This window comes from Garra rufa, chromosome 6 (genome assembly GCF_049309525.1).
Source record: "Garra rufa chromosome 6, GarRuf1.0, whole genome shotgun sequence".
In the NCBI taxonomy this organism is placed as follows: Eukaryota; Metazoa; Chordata; class Actinopteri; order Cypriniformes; family Cyprinidae; genus Garra; species Garra rufa.
The window spans coordinates 1167316-1186182 of NC_133366.1; the positions used below are offsets into that span (position 1 = coordinate 1167316).

Genomic DNA, 18867 nt, shown 5'->3' on the forward strand with positions numbered 1-18867 from the left:
GGAAGTATTAGTAAACAAACATCATACCTCATTATCATTAAGCTTTATAACATCAGCATTTCTGATGAGATCATTTAAGTATTTTAAACCCATCATAACGAACTCTACTGTTTATCAAACCAAACTTCAGTTTCACTTTCATTTTTCTTCTTAAATCTTTACAGTTTTTATGACATAAACCAAGCTCACCTTCAACAAAACAAATCATTTATAATTTTAAAGAAGCTGCCTTATATTGCATAATCTCAAATGTAAGAATTTCTACTTGCACAACAGACAACAAAGAAAACCAAAGCAGCCCAAATATTTTGTTCATTTATTTTAGTGATCTATTGTCCCATGACAGATAACTCAGTCTCCAGCATACGCCATATGATGATTCCATATCAGTTTGGAAAGCAGTTTTCAGATCTTGAGATTGGAAAGTAATAAGCAGGGCGATTTGATGATCCCCTGTTGAACTGAAGCTTCGTAAATAGTCTTCATTTGTCAGAGAAAGCGTTTAAGAGTTCAAAAGTTTGTGCAAAATCCATCAGCACATGCCAAGTGCTTCATATGTGTGACTCTCCTGTGCTGTCGTCACTCCGTAGAGGTTTCTGTAAAAGTCAAAGGAAGAATAAAGAAGCTGAACACATAGCTGCTGCTTTAATGTCCAAAACACTCAAACACAGGCTAACATACCTGACTGTTGGTGGAACTGTATTCCTCTTTCTTCTTATGTGGACACATTCGGACAAACAGATTGTTATACTCAATCCTGACCTGAAGGGGGCGACACAATAAGCAAACTAAATGACATTTGAATAAATAACAAATTGCGATTTTTTGCCCATGTTTGACACTGTTCTTTGAGTCTAAATGGGTAACAAAATGCATGCATTTGGATATTTAGAGATCGGTTTTCAGGCCTCATTTATATGTAGAAATAAACCAGATATAAATGGGATGTGTGCCAATGCAACTGTCATGTAAAAAGGCAGATTGGATTTTCTGAGGCATTGCATTCTGTACGTCATTAAAATTGCTACAATTTGGTACTTCTCATCAGTTTAATGACATCTAATGTTACCCTTGCTGGCAAAATAAATGTAAATGCACACAGGATATTTTTAGCTATAGGTAAAATGGTGAAAAATGTTGGTTGAGGTTTTCACAAAAATGAGTTTAATAAGCCCCCGTCTAGCGATCCCAAATGCTCCAAATAGTGATTAGACATCTAAAAGTTTCTTTATTTGCACATTTGTGACCATGGACCACAAAACCAGTCTTAAGTCGCTGGGGTATATTTGTAGCAATAGTCAAAAATACATTGTATGGGACAGTAAAGATCATGTTCCATGAAGAGTTTTTGTAAAATTCCTACTATAAATATATCAAAATGTAACTTTTGATTAGTAATATGCATGGTTAAGAACTTAATTTGGACAACTTTAAAGGTGATTTTCTCAATATTTAGATTTTTTTGCACCATCAGATTCCAGATTTTCAAATAGATGTATCTCGGCCAAATATTGTCCTATCCTAACAAACTATGCATGAATAGAAAACTTATTTATTGAGCTTTCATATGATGTATACATCTCAGTTTTGTAAAATTTAACCTTATGACTGGTTTTGTGATCCAGGGTCACATTTACTAAGATGATTAGCTTTTCTCTGCTCGCTTCTCATGCAAACTGTCATCCAAAGTGTGCGTTTAATGCAGGAAACCCAATAAATACATATATACACAGAATATTTCAGTATTCACACAAATATAATCTGCTCTGTCTTAAGTGAACGCTTGGGGAAAAACATCTGATGTGAAACATTATATTTGATTTGTGCATTACAGTATATCTATTATAGATTAATGTTAATCTAACCATAAAAGAAAAGAGGGAATCACTCGCTGCACTTCTTTTGTAGTTTTAATAATCAGTCTATTTCTAATAAACACATTTGAGCATTTGTTTTTTCGCACATAAATGCTTTTGTTTAAATGTAAAAAGATCTTTCTTCCTAGGCTATTTGTTATACTGTCTTTCGCATCTGTTGGTATTTATAATAGCAACGATCAAATAAAAATAGCTGTATTGTGATTATTAAGATTAAGAACTGGAGGAAACTTTTGATTCTTTCTCATAATCGACTTTGCTGACTCTATCTTCAAACGGGTGTAGCGTAGTCCAACAAATCATGCATCATATTTTTAGAAATGTGTTATTGTGGCTGGTTTAATCAGCACTGTTCACATATTACTCTCAGGAGGAAGCACATGTGAAGGAGGTAAATGACAACAATGCATGAGCAATGTTTAAGATGGTGTCACAAATGTAAATGCATGAATCAGATATGGCTCACAATTGAAAGAACATGTAAACAGCCCAAAATATTGGATATAGCCAACAAATCAGATTTGGGCATCAAGACCTGCAGTGTAAAGGAGGTCTTAGAGAGCAGGGTGGCCGATATAAAGCTGATATAGAAGACATTCCACTAATTAAATAACATTCAGTGAGTAAGTCATGTCACCATGTGGTTTCTGTATTCATGTTTTGTGTGTGTAAATACCGGTTTGGACAGCAGGCAGTGCATGATGAAGATGAACACCCCCTGAAGGCTGTTGAAAATGGTGAAGAGGTACAGCATGACCTCAGTTCCTTTCTCCTGGAAGAGGAAGAAGCCGAAGATCCACGTTCCTCCAAGAACAACCAACTGAGCCACGGCGGTCACTGTGAAACTCCTACACACCCAATATGATTTATCAAAACAAAATCAAGACTTGAATCTATTTTGTGATCAAAACATACGCGCGCACCTGATTTTGTTGAGACTGGAGAGGTCTGGATTGAGGCTGGAGAACTTTTTGGCCAGTTTCCACAAGGTGATGACGAAGAAGAAACAATTGAGGAGCACAACGATGCAGACGGGCACAAAGAAACTCAGGATGAAATAATGATGGAGAGAGAGCCAGCAGCTGGAACACACATATGGATAAGAACATGAGTCACATGGTCACAACATACAAAAGACTAGCTTGTGCCTCTTTCTTTCATTGACTACGTTAACATGGACAGCAGTAATCTAATTAATGACCTTATTCTGAATAAGACAATAATATGATTAAGGTGTTTACATGAGCTGCTTTTAGAATATTCCTTCCATGTTGCCGTTTTACATGTTATAGTGCATATATCGATTAATGACACACATCATTAGGTCCACACGCGACGCTATCAGTTCATTTTCCTTATAGACTTTTGAATGTTTCGGTTTTAATTTTACAAAAGCTTGAAGTGGCTCTGGACATATGCAACACATTTTTTTTTGAATGTGTGAGTTCAAATTTGCCGTGGTTGCATTTGTGCGAGTGCATGTTGTGCTGCTCGAAAGCGTCTGCTCCATACAGCGAGCGTTTCAGAGCCAGTCAGTTTTTAGGAAAAAAACAAAACACGCAAGCACGGTCACCGAAAGCCAGTTTAGTTTTACTTTTTTTTGTTTGTTTTCATTTTGAAAACCCTGTTATCTTTGCCGTTTACCTCACATTACGCTTTACAGGCTTTCTTTTATTTTCTATTAATTAATTTGATTGCTCAGTGTTTGCACGCCCCGTAATCATTTTTTAGTCTGCATATAACACAGCATGCGATGGAGTCCATGCCTCGTCTTATCAGTTTTTGTTAATAAATGCTATATAAGCTGGTTTTGTTTTATTGCTGTTGTGCTGTTTAATTAAAAATAACAAATCCATCTTTTAGGAATTTGTTTTAATCTTAAAATTGATAGGTGTAGCCTATATATGTGACCCTGGACCACAAAACCAGTCATAAGGTTAAATTTTACAAAACTGAGATGTATACATCATATGAAAGCTCAATAAATAAGCTTTCTATTGATGTATGGTTTGCTAGGATAGGACAATATTTGGCCGCGATACATCTATTTGAAAATCTGGAATCTAAGGGTGCAAAAAATCAAAATACTGAGAAAATCACCTTTAAAGTTCTCCAAATTAAGTTCTTAGCTATGCATATTACTAATCAAAAATTACAGTAGGAATTTTACAAAAAAATCTTCATGGAACATGATCTTTACTTAATTTGCTAATGATTTTTGACATAAAAGAAAAATCAATAATTTTGACCCATACAATGTATTTTTGGCTATTGCTACAAATATACCCCAGCGACTTAAGACTGGTTTTGTGGTCCAGGATCACATATATAAGCAAAACCAAGATCATGAATTCGAAAGTAAAAGTGAAAAGCATCCCAAGACATTCCAATAGCGGAAATCCCGTTCACAAAATTAAAATCACAAACAATACTAATGAAAAAGAACGGGTTGAATGTTAACTACGTTACCATGAACTATAAATTATGATCACAGACAAACTATTTATCAGCAATGAGCATTGATTAATCCCATGTTGTAGCAAAAAATAAATAAATAAATAAAAATGAAACCAAGGCATATGCACGTGCAACCAACTGAGAGCGTTATGCCGCGTTACCCGTGTTTTTCCAAATTTCTACCCATGAAATTGCACTGGAAACCTGTGAATTCCCACCCGTGAACTCGTACTAGATCGACGTACTCCCAGTTCCGAGTTCTGACGTAACATAGCCTGCGAAACAACAATATCAGCCTCTAGGGGTGCGGTTTTTAGTGGCACACGGTGGAAAAATTGAGTTTAGGGCAATATAACATTGCAATCAAATTATTAATAATATAAAAATAATAAATGCGCTTAGGCCGTTGACTTTCCTAGAACGCTACAAAGTCTTGAGTCGTGGTTTGAAGACGTGATTTACGAGCTCAAAAAACTGCCTGGAACAACAAAGTCCTACAGAAGGGGAATAGTGTGATTAAGGTGTGAACATGTCTTCCATAATGCGACTAAAATAGGAATACTCCACCTGTCTTAATTCGATTTGTGTTTACTCCGATTATGACTTTAGTCGGATTAATTTAATAAAAAATATCATGTTTACATGGCTGCTTCTTAATCAGAGTATGGTCTTAATCGCGTTAATATCGGAATATTGTTGTCCATGTAAACGCACTCAGTGATACTATTATTGTTTTTATTACTGTTTTGAATTAAGTTTTATATTTTCCATCAAAATCATTTGTCCATTTTTAAATGGCTATTTAGATTTTAATTTTTGTTTTAATATTTAATATTTTCCTATTTAACACTAGAAAATTTACCCACGCAGACTATTGTTTTATTTTTATTTAAGAAGGTATTAATGTATTATGTGACTGTATTATGCCACTGTCTTTTTTTTTTTTTTTCTCTGTCTATTGCAAATGTCTAGAGTCATGGAATTATTATTTTTTTAGTCATCAACTGTTTGGTTTGTAGTTAATAGACAATAGGATGTGTGATGCAACAACAAAGTCAAGTGTGCAGTTTGACCTAATTATAAACTAGATCAGACTAGAATAAATAGCAACACAGTAGCGAACAATAAATTAACAGTCTGAACATTTATGAGTAGGCTAAAATAAACTTTTTATTTTGCAATTTTTATTGTTTATTGACTGATACGGTGTTGCTATATTCTAGTCTGACTGTGTCCGTAATGGATGACCACAAATAATCATTTCATGACTTTAGACATGACTTTGTGAAGACAGTAGCATAATACTTTTTTTAGTTTGCTAGCCATATCACAACAGTAGTCATGTGCATGGGTCAAATTTACCAGCTGGCGAATTTAGGTATACAACTGTCCCTGGCAGTTAAAGTGTTCATTTTAGTTTAAGTTTCAGTAATTTTTCTGTTTATATTTGTAGTTTTTATAATTATGGTATTGTCTATATACTTCATATGAACTATTTATTTCAGTTTTAGTTATTTTAGTACTTTAAAATGCAACTAGCTGCAAAAAAATGCTTTCTTACTTAGATTTTTTTGTCTTGTTTCCAGCCAAAATATATAACAATTCTTAAATCAAGAAGGATTTTCTAGACAAATAAAAATTATTGTCTTGTTTTCAGACAAAAACAAGTCTAAATGAAGTGAGTTTTTGCTTAGAACAAGCTAAATAATCTGCCAGTGGGGTAAGCAAAAAAAATTCAAACAGAAAAGATTATTTTGCTTATTTCAAGCAAAAATGCACTTAATTTTGACGTGTTTTTTTTTTCTGAAAATGACAATAATTTTGGAATTAAGGAATTTCTAGAAAATCCTTAGAAAATTTAAGAATTGTTAGATATTCTGGCTGGAAACAAGACAAAAAATCTAAATAAGAAAAGCATTTTTTGCAGCTAGTTGCATTTTGAAGTACTAAAGTAACTAAAACTGAAATGAATAATTCATAAGAACTATATAGACAATACCATAATTATAAAAACTAAAACTAAAAAACAAAATTACTAAAACAGAAAAAAAACAAGTCAAAATTAAGTGCATTTTTGCTTGAAATAAGCAAAATAATCTTTTCTGTCTGAATTTTTTTTTTTTTTTTTTTTTTTTTTACTTACCCCACTGGCAGATTATTAAGCAAAAAAATAACTTCATAAGACAATAATTTTTACTCGTCTAGAAAATCCTTCTTGATTTAAGAATTTTTAGGTATTTTGGCTGGAAACAAGACAAAAAATCTAAGTAAGAAAAGCGTTGCAATGTAACGTTCTTAATTATTATTATTTTTTTATTTCAGTTAACATTTATTTCAAGTATCAAACATTTTAACAGTTTTAGATTCTGTTTTTGTTAATGCTAATAAACCAATAATAACACCCTTCTGATTTTCTGCTCTTGCCCAGAAAGTTCAGTCAGACTGCAAGTCAATTTTTACACCTGATGAAACTTAATAAGAGCTTGTCAGTTTCTCTTTCTCCTATTCTGACCTTCACAGTCACAGCAGAAACAGAAATGTGTTACTCAACAGTGAAGGTTGTGATAATAAAACATTGTGACGGGAACAGCACTGGCTTTATTACTGTAAGCCGTCAGAGACTCTGTGAATGATTCAACTGTATTTACAGCTCCTGAGCTGATGTTTGACCATGAGGCAGCTGAAGGAGTGTTTCTGAAGCCGACAAATCGATTACTGATATATAATGTTAACACACTTCTACAGATGAACAGCACTGGATGCAAAAACTCACTGTCTGTCGGTCCCGTATCCCTTTGGGTATGTGATAGCAGAGATGCTGACGATGACGAGAGGGGCTCCGTATCCCACCGCAAACATGTAGCGATGTTTTAATGTGGTGTTAAACACCAGCACAACCATCCGATAGAGCTGAACCCCCTCCAGCAGCATCCAGCAGAACGCAGACAAGAAGAAGAAATGAAGCAGACCGGCCACAATCCCACACCCGACCTGAGATAGAAACACACAAGTTAGCTTACAGTAAATGTTCATTAATGTATTACCAGTAAGACACCTGGTGCCACACTCTAATCAGCTAATTAACTCAAAACACCTGCAAAGGCTTTTAAATGGTCTCTCAGTCTAGTTCTGTAGGCTACACAATCATGAGGAAGACTGCTGATTTGACAGTTGTCCAAAAGACCACCATTGACACCTTGCACAAGGAGGGCAAGACACAAAAGGTCATTGCAAAAGAGGCTGGCTGTTCACAGAGCTCTGTGTCCAAGCACATTAATAGAGAGGTGAAGGGAAGGAAAAGATGTAGTAGAAATATATATATATATATATATTTTTTATAAACTAATTTAAATTAAATTATGTTTTTTCTGCTAATGTTTTGAGAGGATTATTAAAAGAACAGGTACATTTGAACAAATGTTCTATTAAAGTTACTGAAAGAATGTTTGTGCATAACTTTGAGAAAACCTTCCCAGAACGCTGTGAGAATGTTCCCATTAGCTGGGGTTTCTGCATTCAAACAAACCCTATTCTCAGTGCTGGAGATCCCACAGAGGAAGACGAGGTCTGCGATGAAGAGACAGATGCTCAGATGAAGATGGATGCTGGTTCGGGTTCCTTGGATGGAGCGGCAGAACTGGAACGTCAGGATACAGAGAAACAAACAGACCAAAGAAAGACCTAAACCCACACGTGTGATCAACTCCAACTCATGTGACTCCTGGAGGAGAGGAAGAGGAAATAATCATCATCATTTCAAATTAAAAATCTGAATTATGTTAAATCACAGTTTTTCTGGCTTACGGATGTACCTGGACAGGATAGAGAGCCATTAACACAGCGAAACTACTGAGGTGGGAGCAGGAACATTCTGTGTGAGTGCTGTTAGACCACGCCCTCTCACAGCCCCGCCCAGACCACGCCCCCTCAGCCTCATCCCAGTACACACAGGAGTAAGACATGTCCTCAGACTCCGCCCTCTCCTGAACAAGACAGAACAAGAGTCTCGGAAAGAGTTTAGGAAACGAGGAGCAGGTCAACACCTGCCTGAAAAGTTCAGAGAAAGGTTGGAAACTAGTGCGTGTGCCAACACTAAGTTGTCTTAACACAGAGTTAATGCTGCTCTGAGCAGTAAACAATCTCATTAAACCCTGCTAGAAAATCCAACACAAGCCTGAACATGGTAGATGGTTTTCTCCTGGTCTGAGCAGGATCTTCACCTCCATGTGTGTAAAGATGAGCGTCACCGGCTCTGACAGCTGTTTGGTTTCTGTGTTACTGACGACAGCCGTCACCACTTTAGAGCCGAGTTGGTAAGAGACGCTTTTCTCTTTATCATCTGATTTCTCTTTGCTCATCTTCTGGAGAAGATCAGTAGATGAGTTCAGCTCTTTATAACTGACCAGAGCCACAAACGCAAAACCTAAAGGAAACATTTGAATCTCATCATGAAAGTGTTGATGGTTTCATAAGTGCATATATGTGCATGTGTGAGTTTGTACCTGGATATGAGTTTCCTACAACTGTTTCCCAGCTGGTTTTGAAGAGGGCGGAGTCTGTGTTCAGAGTGACACGCCCACTGGGCGGAGCCTGACTCCGCATGACGGCAACCTCAGCAACTGCCAATCATAAAGAAAAAACGCTTTCACTAATCAATGTTTATAATATAAAGGCCTTATTTTTAGTATTTCCTTTAGTATTACAGTTTCTCACAAGTGTTGTCCGTCTCTATCCTGGTCACAGGCTTTTTCAGCTGAGGTCCGATCAGACGCATGCTGTTCTCCACCGCGCCCAAAAAGTGACTCAATGTCTTCCCATCAGCCATTTTTTCATCAGACAGCAATTCGTCAGAGGAACTGCACAGTTTCTATGATCATTCAACCACTGTGTGAGTACATGTTTACAAACTACTGTGTGTAAATGTCATGAAATGTGGGTTTCACCTCCAGTAACTTCTCTCCAGTGACATGTTCTCCATGTGGATCATTCAGAGACTCACAGCTCTTCTCCAACAGTGACATCAAATCCTTCAACTAGAAGAAGAAGACACACAGAAGTATGAGAGTCTGACAGCATATTTGTACATCTAATAATAATAATCATAAGATGAAGTAGACTTTTTACCTTCTCCAGTGTGTGGTCCACATCAGACTCGGGTTTAAACTGATCACAATCCATTTCTGTGCACAGATAAAATAATAAACAAATAGTTGGCAGTGAAAACACATTGATTACCTTTTATGAGGTAATGAAATACTACGCTCTAAATTGACTTTGAATTGCGGAAAGCTGACTCCTTGTCATTTCTGACTTATAACAAAAATCAGAACAATGTCTGAAAGCTGCTATGAGACGAGGTGTACAGCAAACAAGCTAAAAAACTATGTTTTTATAAGCTATCGACCTAAAAAAACGACAATTACTCTGAGAACTACGCCCGTTAGAGGAAAATTTAATGGCGACAGTAAACATTAATTATTTTTAACCATGCCAAAGGATTATTTCACCATCCTGAAAGAAGGAGATATATTGAGAAACTTTTTATTTTATTTTATTGGTCTATGTCTGTGCACCTTTTCCTTACCTTCCATTGTTGGAGAAATGATCCAACTGAATGGCCCAATGTGAAATACCCTGACATCTACAACTCTTTAACTCTTAAACAATCGTTTTTGGGTCGACAGCTTATAAAAACATAGTTCTGTGTTTTTTACCTTGTTTACTGTACACCTCGTGTCATAGCAGCTTTCAGACATTGTTCTGTTTTTTTGTTATAAGTCAGAAATGACAAGGAGTCAGCTTCCCGCAATACCAAGCCAGTGGAGAGTGTTGGATTGCCTAAATGTGCTCTGTCTCTATGCCATAAATTCATACCGATGCATTTTGACTGGTTGTTGCCATAATTACTGTAACCCTGGTGGCATTTGCAGCTGTAGCCGCCTGGATGATTGGAGCAATCTGCGTTTGTGCCACAAACTTCTGGATCATCTGAACACTCATCGATGTCTGTGAGAGAAGATGGGAGAACAGTCTCTGTTAATGGCATTTTAACACATATTTAGGGACACATTGCACATTTGATATGACTGATGTTGGGATCGCAGAAGCGACAGCAGGACACTGGACATCACCTTCACAGGTGCCGCTTTTATGTTGGTGAAACCCCGGAGAACAGCTGCAGAAGAAACTTCCAGGTGTGTTAGTGCAACTGCTGTGAACTCCACACACCGAGGACAAACACTCATCCACATCTGCAGCGGACAAACACAACATCCCAAATAATAATTCCATTTTTTTCAGTTCTAACGTTTCTTTTTGAGTGTGTCATATATTTGTTTAGCACATATCTGTGAGTGCAACTGCAAAAACAAAAGTGAAACTGGTGAAACTAATAGTTATATAGATTTATTTATTATTTGTACGAAATACCCTAAACCTTAAACCTGATTTGTTGCAATGCTCAGCCAGTGGAAAATACAATGGTTTGGACAACTTGGCCAAAACAGAAGTATGTCTTAAAGGAGTAGTTCACTTTCAGAACAAAAACTTACAGATAATTTACTCACCCCCTCGTCATCCAAAATGTTCATGTCTGTCTTTCTTCAGTCGTAAGGAAATTATGTTTTTTGAGGAAAACATTTCGGGATTTCTCTTCATATAATGGACTTCTATGGTGCCCCCGAGTTTGAACTTCCAAAATGCAGCTTCAAAGGGCTCTAAACGATCCCAGCCGAGGAAAGAAGGGTCTTATCTAGCAAAAGTTGGTTATTAAAAAAAAAAAAAATCCAATTTATATACTTTTTGACCTCAAATGCAAATCTTGCTCTGTGTGTACTCTGTGTAGAGTTAAAAAGTATATAAACTGTAAATGTTTTTATAAAATAACTGATCGTTTTGCTGGATAAGACCATTCTTCCTCGGCTGGGATCATTTAGAGCTTTTTGAAGCTGCATTTAAACTGCATTTTGGAAGTTAAAACTAGGGGGCACCATAGAAGTCCATTATATGGAGATAAATCCTGAAATGTTTCCCTCAAAAAAACATCACTTATTTATTTCTGAAGAAAGAAAGACATGAACATCTTGGATGACAAGGGGGTGAGTACATTATCTGTAAATTTTTGTTCTGAAAGTGAACTATTCCTTTAATAGAATCAATTCGTTAATGGCAGTAGCCAATGTAATGAAGTGGAATTATTGACAGTATTATAGCGCTCGCCTTCACATTCTGCTTTGTTCATCTGCTGGTACCCATGTGGACAAATACACTTGTAGGAGCCAATTGAGTTCTCACACATCAAGTGACCTGAGCAGGGAGATTCACTCTCGAAACACTCGTTTATATCTGATAGAAGAGAAAGACCGCAATTGGAATAGTTAATATGACAACTGTTGTCAGTTATATTGTGTCTCCTATAAAAAAAATGCTTTTTACAATGTTTTGTAAGTCACCTTGGATTAAAGACTGCACTAAATGATGAACTATTAATGTACATGTAAGATGGACTCCTTAGTCCCACAGTTCTCTCTCGTACCTTTACATGATCCCGCTGAGCTCATTTTAAATCCTTCATTACAGGTGCAGTAGTAACTTCCCTCTGTATTTACACACTGAGCGTAATCACCACACACAATCGGAAAAACGGCACACTCATCCTCATCTGAAATAGAGACAGACACATGAGTGGAATCAGGGAAGATTCATTTGAACTGTGTAATGACTTGAATTACATTTAGAAAAACTCCCTCCATTAAAAACTTCATAACAATTAAATTAATTAAATCATCAATGCACAAAGTCATATTTACCAACACATTTTCTTTTAACAAATTTATATCCAATGGCACATCCACTGCATGACGGTAGAAAGAGACCTGGGAGGGGGAAAAAAGCAAAAAATACAGCCATTTTTTATCATTATTTATACATAATTTGCATAATGTTTAACATTATGCAAATTATATTTCATCATCACGTTGATAATTATGATATGAACTTTATAAATCTACCTATAATGTGGAAAAACAAAAATTATACAACTGTGCTTTTGTTCCGCAGTCGCTCTACATTCCTTTACATTTCGCGCGTTCTCACAATTTAAAAGTTAACGGACATTCCTCTTGGTCGCCTCACGGATTCATATTCGCTGTTATTTCATAATTCATTTTAGTTGTGAGATTGAATATATGTAATCGATTTTGCTCGTCTGTTTGTAAGGGAGCATGTGAAGCGTAGGCCTAAAGGCAGAGAAAACGGATTCCTACCAAACTGGTAATATTCCGTGGTAAGATATTGCAGATTTTAGCCTCATTCGAATATGTTGCATTTTTTATGTTTACTAAACCTCTGATTACTTCTACATACAATGTAGTTAGAGATAGTTACTTTGACGAAACTATATTTTGTTCTCTCTTGTATGCGAGGACAGCTAAGAAAATTGTTGAACCTTGATCCTTAATGACTGTAATCATAAACGGTCATATTTGCATGCTGGCATGATTCTGAATTGCTTTTTGCTGCACAATATATTTACAGGGAAATCTTTAAAAGAAAATTCATGTTTAATACAAGTGTGAAACTGTCGACAGGTCATTGGTCATAATTACCATAGATATATATATATAGGTATATATATATATCTATGATAATTACTATCAGAAATCATCGATGCAGCGTCATTGCAGCTGATGACAGGACAACTTGTTTTTTTCCGCTAAAGGCAGATGATTTTTCGTGAGGGACATGTTTCCACTGGCCTCCACCCTCATGTAAAGATAATAAGGCTATTTAGAAAGAACAGAACTGAAAGTTGGCAGAAATGAAGCGACTACGAGACAAAGGTCTGGAAAGCATGAGGAAATGTAAAAAATAATATTGTATGTGTGTCTGGAGCCGGACCTTCACGATCGTGAATGAGTTGGATTTGAGTGGGTGTTCATTTTTACGAAATAAAAAAAAAATCACACACACTATTTCACAATCATTTCCTCATGATCCTTATCTTTCTTACTGTGCGCTGTTTTTTTTTTTTTTTTGTGTCTGTCGTGTTGGTCCATAAGGGAGTGAATGCGATACTTTGGTATGAACAACATGCTCCAGGTCTCTCTGGTTTTAGATTACTAACAACGGAAATCTACAAACTTAAAGAACACTCTTCAATACAAACACACACGTTCTTGTGGTCTTTGACACATATATTCCCAGAAGTCTGACTACCAATCCAACTTAGTGTTAACACGTGAACAGAGCAGAACAATATACTCACCCAAAATAAGTATCCATTTCAGCTCCATGTTAGGAAACCGTAAATAACTAATACGTTTTTATGTACGTTTATGCTTTTAGGAGGTTCGCGATATTATGAAATTCCCAAAGAAGTGTCCGGCTGACTGTTACTTCACGTCCTGAAAGTCTTTAACTCTTTTAACAGTAGCTCTAGATCTCCCGACATGTGTCCCGGCTATTAGACAAGCTCCAAAGAAGACCACAGAGGTTCTTTACATTTCCTAAAAACTAGAAAATCATTCCAATACGTTCTGTCGCATTTCTCCTCATGTCCAGAGAGACGTCGTTGTTTCTTGACTGTATTACCAGTACATAAGATACTCCAACCACAAGGCGTCCCTCCTTCCTCAATACAAATGATTCATCCTCAACTGATAAAAGAATGACCAATGGTTGTGACCCTAAAAATATTAACCAGCATGACTATTAAAAATAAATATAAATCATATGCATATTCATATTCATATGCAATGCATATTCGTTCCTTCCAATAAATTGTCAATTAAATTAGCATTGCAGAACATTAAATACAATATGGATTTTTAACCATAAAACCAACTTTTTATACACATATTTTAATATAAATACGTTTTGTTAGGATAGGACAATATTTGGTTGAGATACAACTATCTGGAACCTGAGGGTGCAAAAAAATCTAAAAATTGAGAAAATCACCTTTAAAGCTGTCCAAATGAATTTCTTAGCAATGCATATTACTAATAAAAAAATAAGTTAAGTTGATACATTTATGGTAGGAAATTTACAAGATATCTTATTTTGCATATTTGATCCTTCAAATAAATTGTAAATTAAATTAGCATTGCAGAACATTAAATACAAAATTGATATTTAACTATGAATCTAACCTTTTATACAAACACATTTTTTTTTTTAAATAAATACGTTTTCTATTTCCATGTTAGGATAGGACAATATTTGGTTGAGATACAACTATCTGAAAATCTGGAACCTGAGGGTGCAAAAAAATCTAAATATTAAGAAAATGACCTTCAAAGTTGTCCAAATTAAGTTCTTAGCAATGCATATTACTAATCAAAAAATAAGTTAGGTTGATACATTTATGGTAGGAAATTTACAAGATACCTTATTTTGCATATTTGTTCCTTCCAATAAATTGTAAATTAAATTAGCATTGCAGAACATTAAATACAAAATTGCTATTTAACTATGAATCACCTTTTATACATTTTTTTTTTTAAATAAATATGTTTTCCATTTTCATGTACGGTTTGGTTGAGATACAACTATCTGAAAATCTGCAATCTGAGGGTGCAAAAAAAATCTATATATTGAGAAAATCACCTTTAAAGTTGTCCAAATTAAGTTCTTAGCAATTCTTATTACTAATCAAAAATTAAGTTGATACATTTACGGTAGGACATTTACGGAATATTTTTATGAAACAATCTTTACCTAACATCCTAATGATTTTTGTCATAAAAGAAAAAAAAAATCGATAAATTTGACCCATGTGTATTGCTCTAAATATTATGATCCATGGTCACATATTTGCTGGATTCTGGTCATAAAATAATAACAAAATAATAACATTAGTACCTTGGTTTCAAAGTTGGAAGTGAGCTGTAGCCAAAACAGAATGTCCAGGTTAACACATTATTGCATGCAATTTATTACATTTACCAATGATTTCCATTTTTTCTCACAATTTTTTCTTAGTGCATATCAAGGAGGTCTAACACACTTGGAGAAGGCTACGCATTAGTAGTCCCAATCATCTCAACTGCAGTCGCACGTCTAGTGTATGCTCCCTCAGCAAACATCAGATATAATATCATAAAATTATTAAGATTTAAAAGTTGCATGAAAAAAAAAAAGGTGAAGTCAACTACTTTAGAATAGGTTTTACCAACTGTGTCAACACAGCATTCAACACTATATTCACACGAAAGCGTTAAAACTCAATATACAGTTTCAGGATAGGCTGAATGAGTGTTGTTTTGGTAGACTGATGGAATGGATTATGATGTTTCTGGAGCAGTTTGTTCTTTGGTGTGTTTGCTCTGGTGGGTCTGAAAACCTCCCAAATAGGCAAATCTCTCTCCGCAGATGGAGCAGGAGTAAGGTTTCTCTCCGGTGTGAACTCGCTCGTGGATTTTCAGGACGTCCGATCGAGCAAACGACTTGTCGCATTGAGAGCATTTGAACGGTCGTTCCCCGGTGTGAATCCTCTGGTGCTTCAGTAAGTTGGTGTGTTGACGGAAACTCTTCCCGCAGACGCTACATTGGTACGGCCTTTCTCCAGTGTGGACCCTCTGATGGACTTTGAAATGAGCCGGATCGGAAAAGCTCTTCCCGCAGTGAAAGCACAGGTACGGTCTCTCTCCGGAGTGCAATCTCTCGTGGCGTTTCAGCTGGAAAATCTGCCGGAAACGTTTGTCACATTGTGTGCACTGATGCATCTTCTCAGAATGTATTTTCTGGTGAGATATTAAGCAAATGGGCTGCTTGAAGGTTTTCCCACATTCGCTGCACTGGTACGGCCTCTCGCTGGCGTGCGAACGCATGTGCGCTTTGAAATGGGAACCATCTCTGAATCGTTTATCGCAGTGAGGGCACTTGTACGGCTTCTCCCCCGTGTGGATTCGCTTATGAACGAAAAGAGATTGTTTGGTGCTGAAATACTTGCCGCAGTCGCTGCAGTGGAAAGGCTTTTCGCCGGTGTGCGTCTTCATGTGAATTTTCAAATTACCAGAAGTGAAGGAAACCTTCCCGCACTGCTCACAGCGAAACTCCTTCTTCACTCTGTGCTCTTTTGAATGCAGTCTCCTCTCCTTTAAGGTCGGAAAGCTGCTGCCGCATGTCTTACAGGGGTAGTCTTTCTGCTCCGTGTGTTTTCTCTCGTGTCTCAGTAAGTTACCCAGTTTGCTGAAGGTTTTTCCGCAGGTGACGCAGGAGAAACTCTTGGCCGGCGTCTGCTCTTTGGATGTTGAGGCGGTTTCTTCATCAGAAGAATTGCTCTTTTCATCTGAGAGGGTACAAAATGCACACTTTGAAAATACATTCATGTATATTTGGCCAGTATGAACCCTTCACTAAACCATGTGGACCTTAAAGGAGTAGCTCACTTTCAGAACGAAAATGTACGGATAATATACTCAGCCCTTTGTCATCCAAGATGGTCATGTTTTACTTTCATCAGTCGTAAAGAAATGGTGTTTTTTGAGTAAAACCTATTGGGATTTCTCTCCGTATAATGGACTTCTATGGTGCCCCCGAGTTTGAACTTCCAAAATGTAGCTTCTAAACGATCCCAGCTGAGGAAAGAAGTTATTTCAGGAATTATCTCCATATAATGGATTTCAATGGTGCCCCCAAGTTTGAACTTCCAAAATGCATTTTAAACGCAGCTTCAAATGGCTCTAAATGATCACAGGTGAGGAAAGAAGGGTCTTATCTATTAACACAGTGAGTTATTTTCTAAAAAAATATTACAATTTATATACTTTTTATCCTCAAATGCTCATCTAGTCTAGCTCTAAGTTGTAAATGTTTCAGAAAATAACCGATTGTATCACTATATAAGATCATTTAGAGCCCTTTGAAGCTGCATTTTGGAAGTTCAAACTCAGGGGGACCATAGAAGTCTATTACATGGAAAGAAATCCTGAAATGTTTTCCTCTAAAAACACCATTTCAATGGTGCCCACCAAGTTTGAACTTCCAAAATGCATTTTAAACGCAGCTTCAAATGGCTCTAAATGATCACAGGTGAGAAAAGAAGGGTCTTATCTATTAACACAGTGAGTTATTTTCTAAAAAAATATTACAATTTATATACTTTTTAACCTCAAATGCTCATCTAGTCTAGCTCTAAGTTGTAAATGTTTCTGAAAATAACCGATAGTATCACTATATAAGATCATTTAGAGCCCTTTGAAGCTGCATTTTGGAAGTTCAAACTCAGGGGCACCATAGAAGTCTATTATATGGAGAGAAATCCTGAAAAAACATAATTTCTTTACGACTGAAGAAAGAAAGACATCTCGGATGACAATGAGGCGAGCACATTATCTGCAAATTTTAGTTCTGAAAGTGAACTAATCCTTCAAGCTTGAGAAACTATGAATTACTTGTAACACCATTTGTTGACGCACCAGTTAATATGTCAAAGGATGAAACCTACCCGAAGGAATAAAGATGTCATCATCATCATAAGTGTCATCGTTTTCTTCTTCATTCTCGCTTTGCACTTTCTCCGCAGTGGTTTCTTCCATCGTCTCCTTTGAATTCCTGCAGTCCACCAGTTTGACGGAGCACATCTTCATCGGCGTCTTCTGTTCTCCGGCGTTACAGTCAGAACCCAAAGACTCTGTGGAGGTTTGGTCAACGGATCCACGACTGTCACACATGCCTTCCTGGGCGTCAGTATAACAGAGCAAACTAAGGCTGAGCTCTGTGTCCTTTGTGTTTGCGGATCTCTGAACAGAGAGTTGAGCTGTGGACGAATCTCTGACGCTCCGGACTGAATCCTGAGAGTGAATGATACAACAGACATTAGTTGAATCTGAGCATTGAGCTCAAAGGTTGACTTGGGGAACTTCAAAAGCCACATTTTCACAAGTTCAAACCTCTCCATTCTGTTTTTCGTCTCTTTCTCTCAGCTTTGCCTCCAGAGACGCCACCTCTTTCTTCAGCTGACAGATTTCTGTGATGAAATCCTCAATATCCAGCATGGACAGATCAGTTCCTACTGATTTACAGCAGATCACATCCACCTGCACTTCCATGCTCAACATCTGAACACAAACACAGCATGATTACTAAAAGATGCATTTATAATGGACTGACTTCCAAAATCTGTTGTTAACTATGACTAGAAATGTAGATGTGTTTAGACACGTTTTTTTTTTTAGTTTTATATTTGAGCCAGCGTTGAGTTTGGATATGTTCAGATATTGTATGAATCATATTCTCTTTCAATGCACGTATAAATATTAGCTCACTGTTTTTAATAAACTCGTTTAGCGATCGGCACAAAATAACGAGATACAACGAGAAATGAAAAAAGCTAAAGACAATAAATATACAAAATCAGTCTCATAAAGAGACGAATAACATAAATCGATCACAGAAGTAAATGTAAATCTGGTAAATGATGTAAAACACACTAAAACACGTACCGGTCGAGGGTTCAAACTATACAAGCTCTTCTTAATTTCTTTCTATGGTGTGTTTTACCAGAGTTTGAGAACTTCACAGCGCCTCC

At 36.5% G+C, this 18867-nt stretch overlaps 2 protein-coding genes across 3 annotated transcripts; both read right to left on the reverse strand.

Moving 5' to 3' along the window:
- LOC141336108 (adhesion G protein-coupled receptor E5-like) lies at positions 1-13943 on the reverse strand. 2 transcript variants are annotated; one of them, XM_073841623.1, is made up of 18 exons: positions 13600-13943; positions 12143-12208; positions 11869-11994; positions 11553-11678; positions 10466-10585; positions 10209-10340; positions 9459-9514; positions 9278-9367; positions 9048-9201; positions 8837-8953; positions 8555-8757; positions 8147-8317; positions 7861-8055; positions 7108-7325; positions 2801-2959; positions 2554-2725; positions 682-762; positions 2-596 (listed from the first exon to the last, which is right to left on the reverse strand). In XM_073841623.1, the coding sequence occupies exons 1-18, from the start codon at positions 13625-13627 to the stop codon at positions 552-554; spliced, it is 2259 nt and encodes a 752-aa protein (XP_073697724.1). In that variant the 5' UTR covers positions 13628-13943; the 3' UTR covers positions 2-551. The 2 variants fall into 2 exon arrangements, with proteins under 2 accessions (XP_073697725.1, XP_073697724.1); XM_073841624.1 differs by lacking the exon at positions 11553-11678 and having other exon boundaries at positions 1-596.
- A 1297-nt stretch (positions 13944-15240) lies between these two features.
- Positions 15241-18816, reverse strand: LOC141336128 (uncharacterized). The gene is made up of 4 exons (XM_073841653.1): positions 18782-18816; positions 18230-18397; positions 17785-18130; positions 15241-16626 (listed from the first exon to the last, which is right to left on the reverse strand). Exons 2-4 carry the CDS (start codon positions 18395-18397, stop codon positions 15620-15622), a joined length of 1521 nt encoding a protein of 506 aa, XP_073697754.1. The 5' UTR covers positions 18782-18816; the 3' UTR covers positions 15241-15619.
- Positions 18817-18867: the final 51 nt, after the last annotated feature.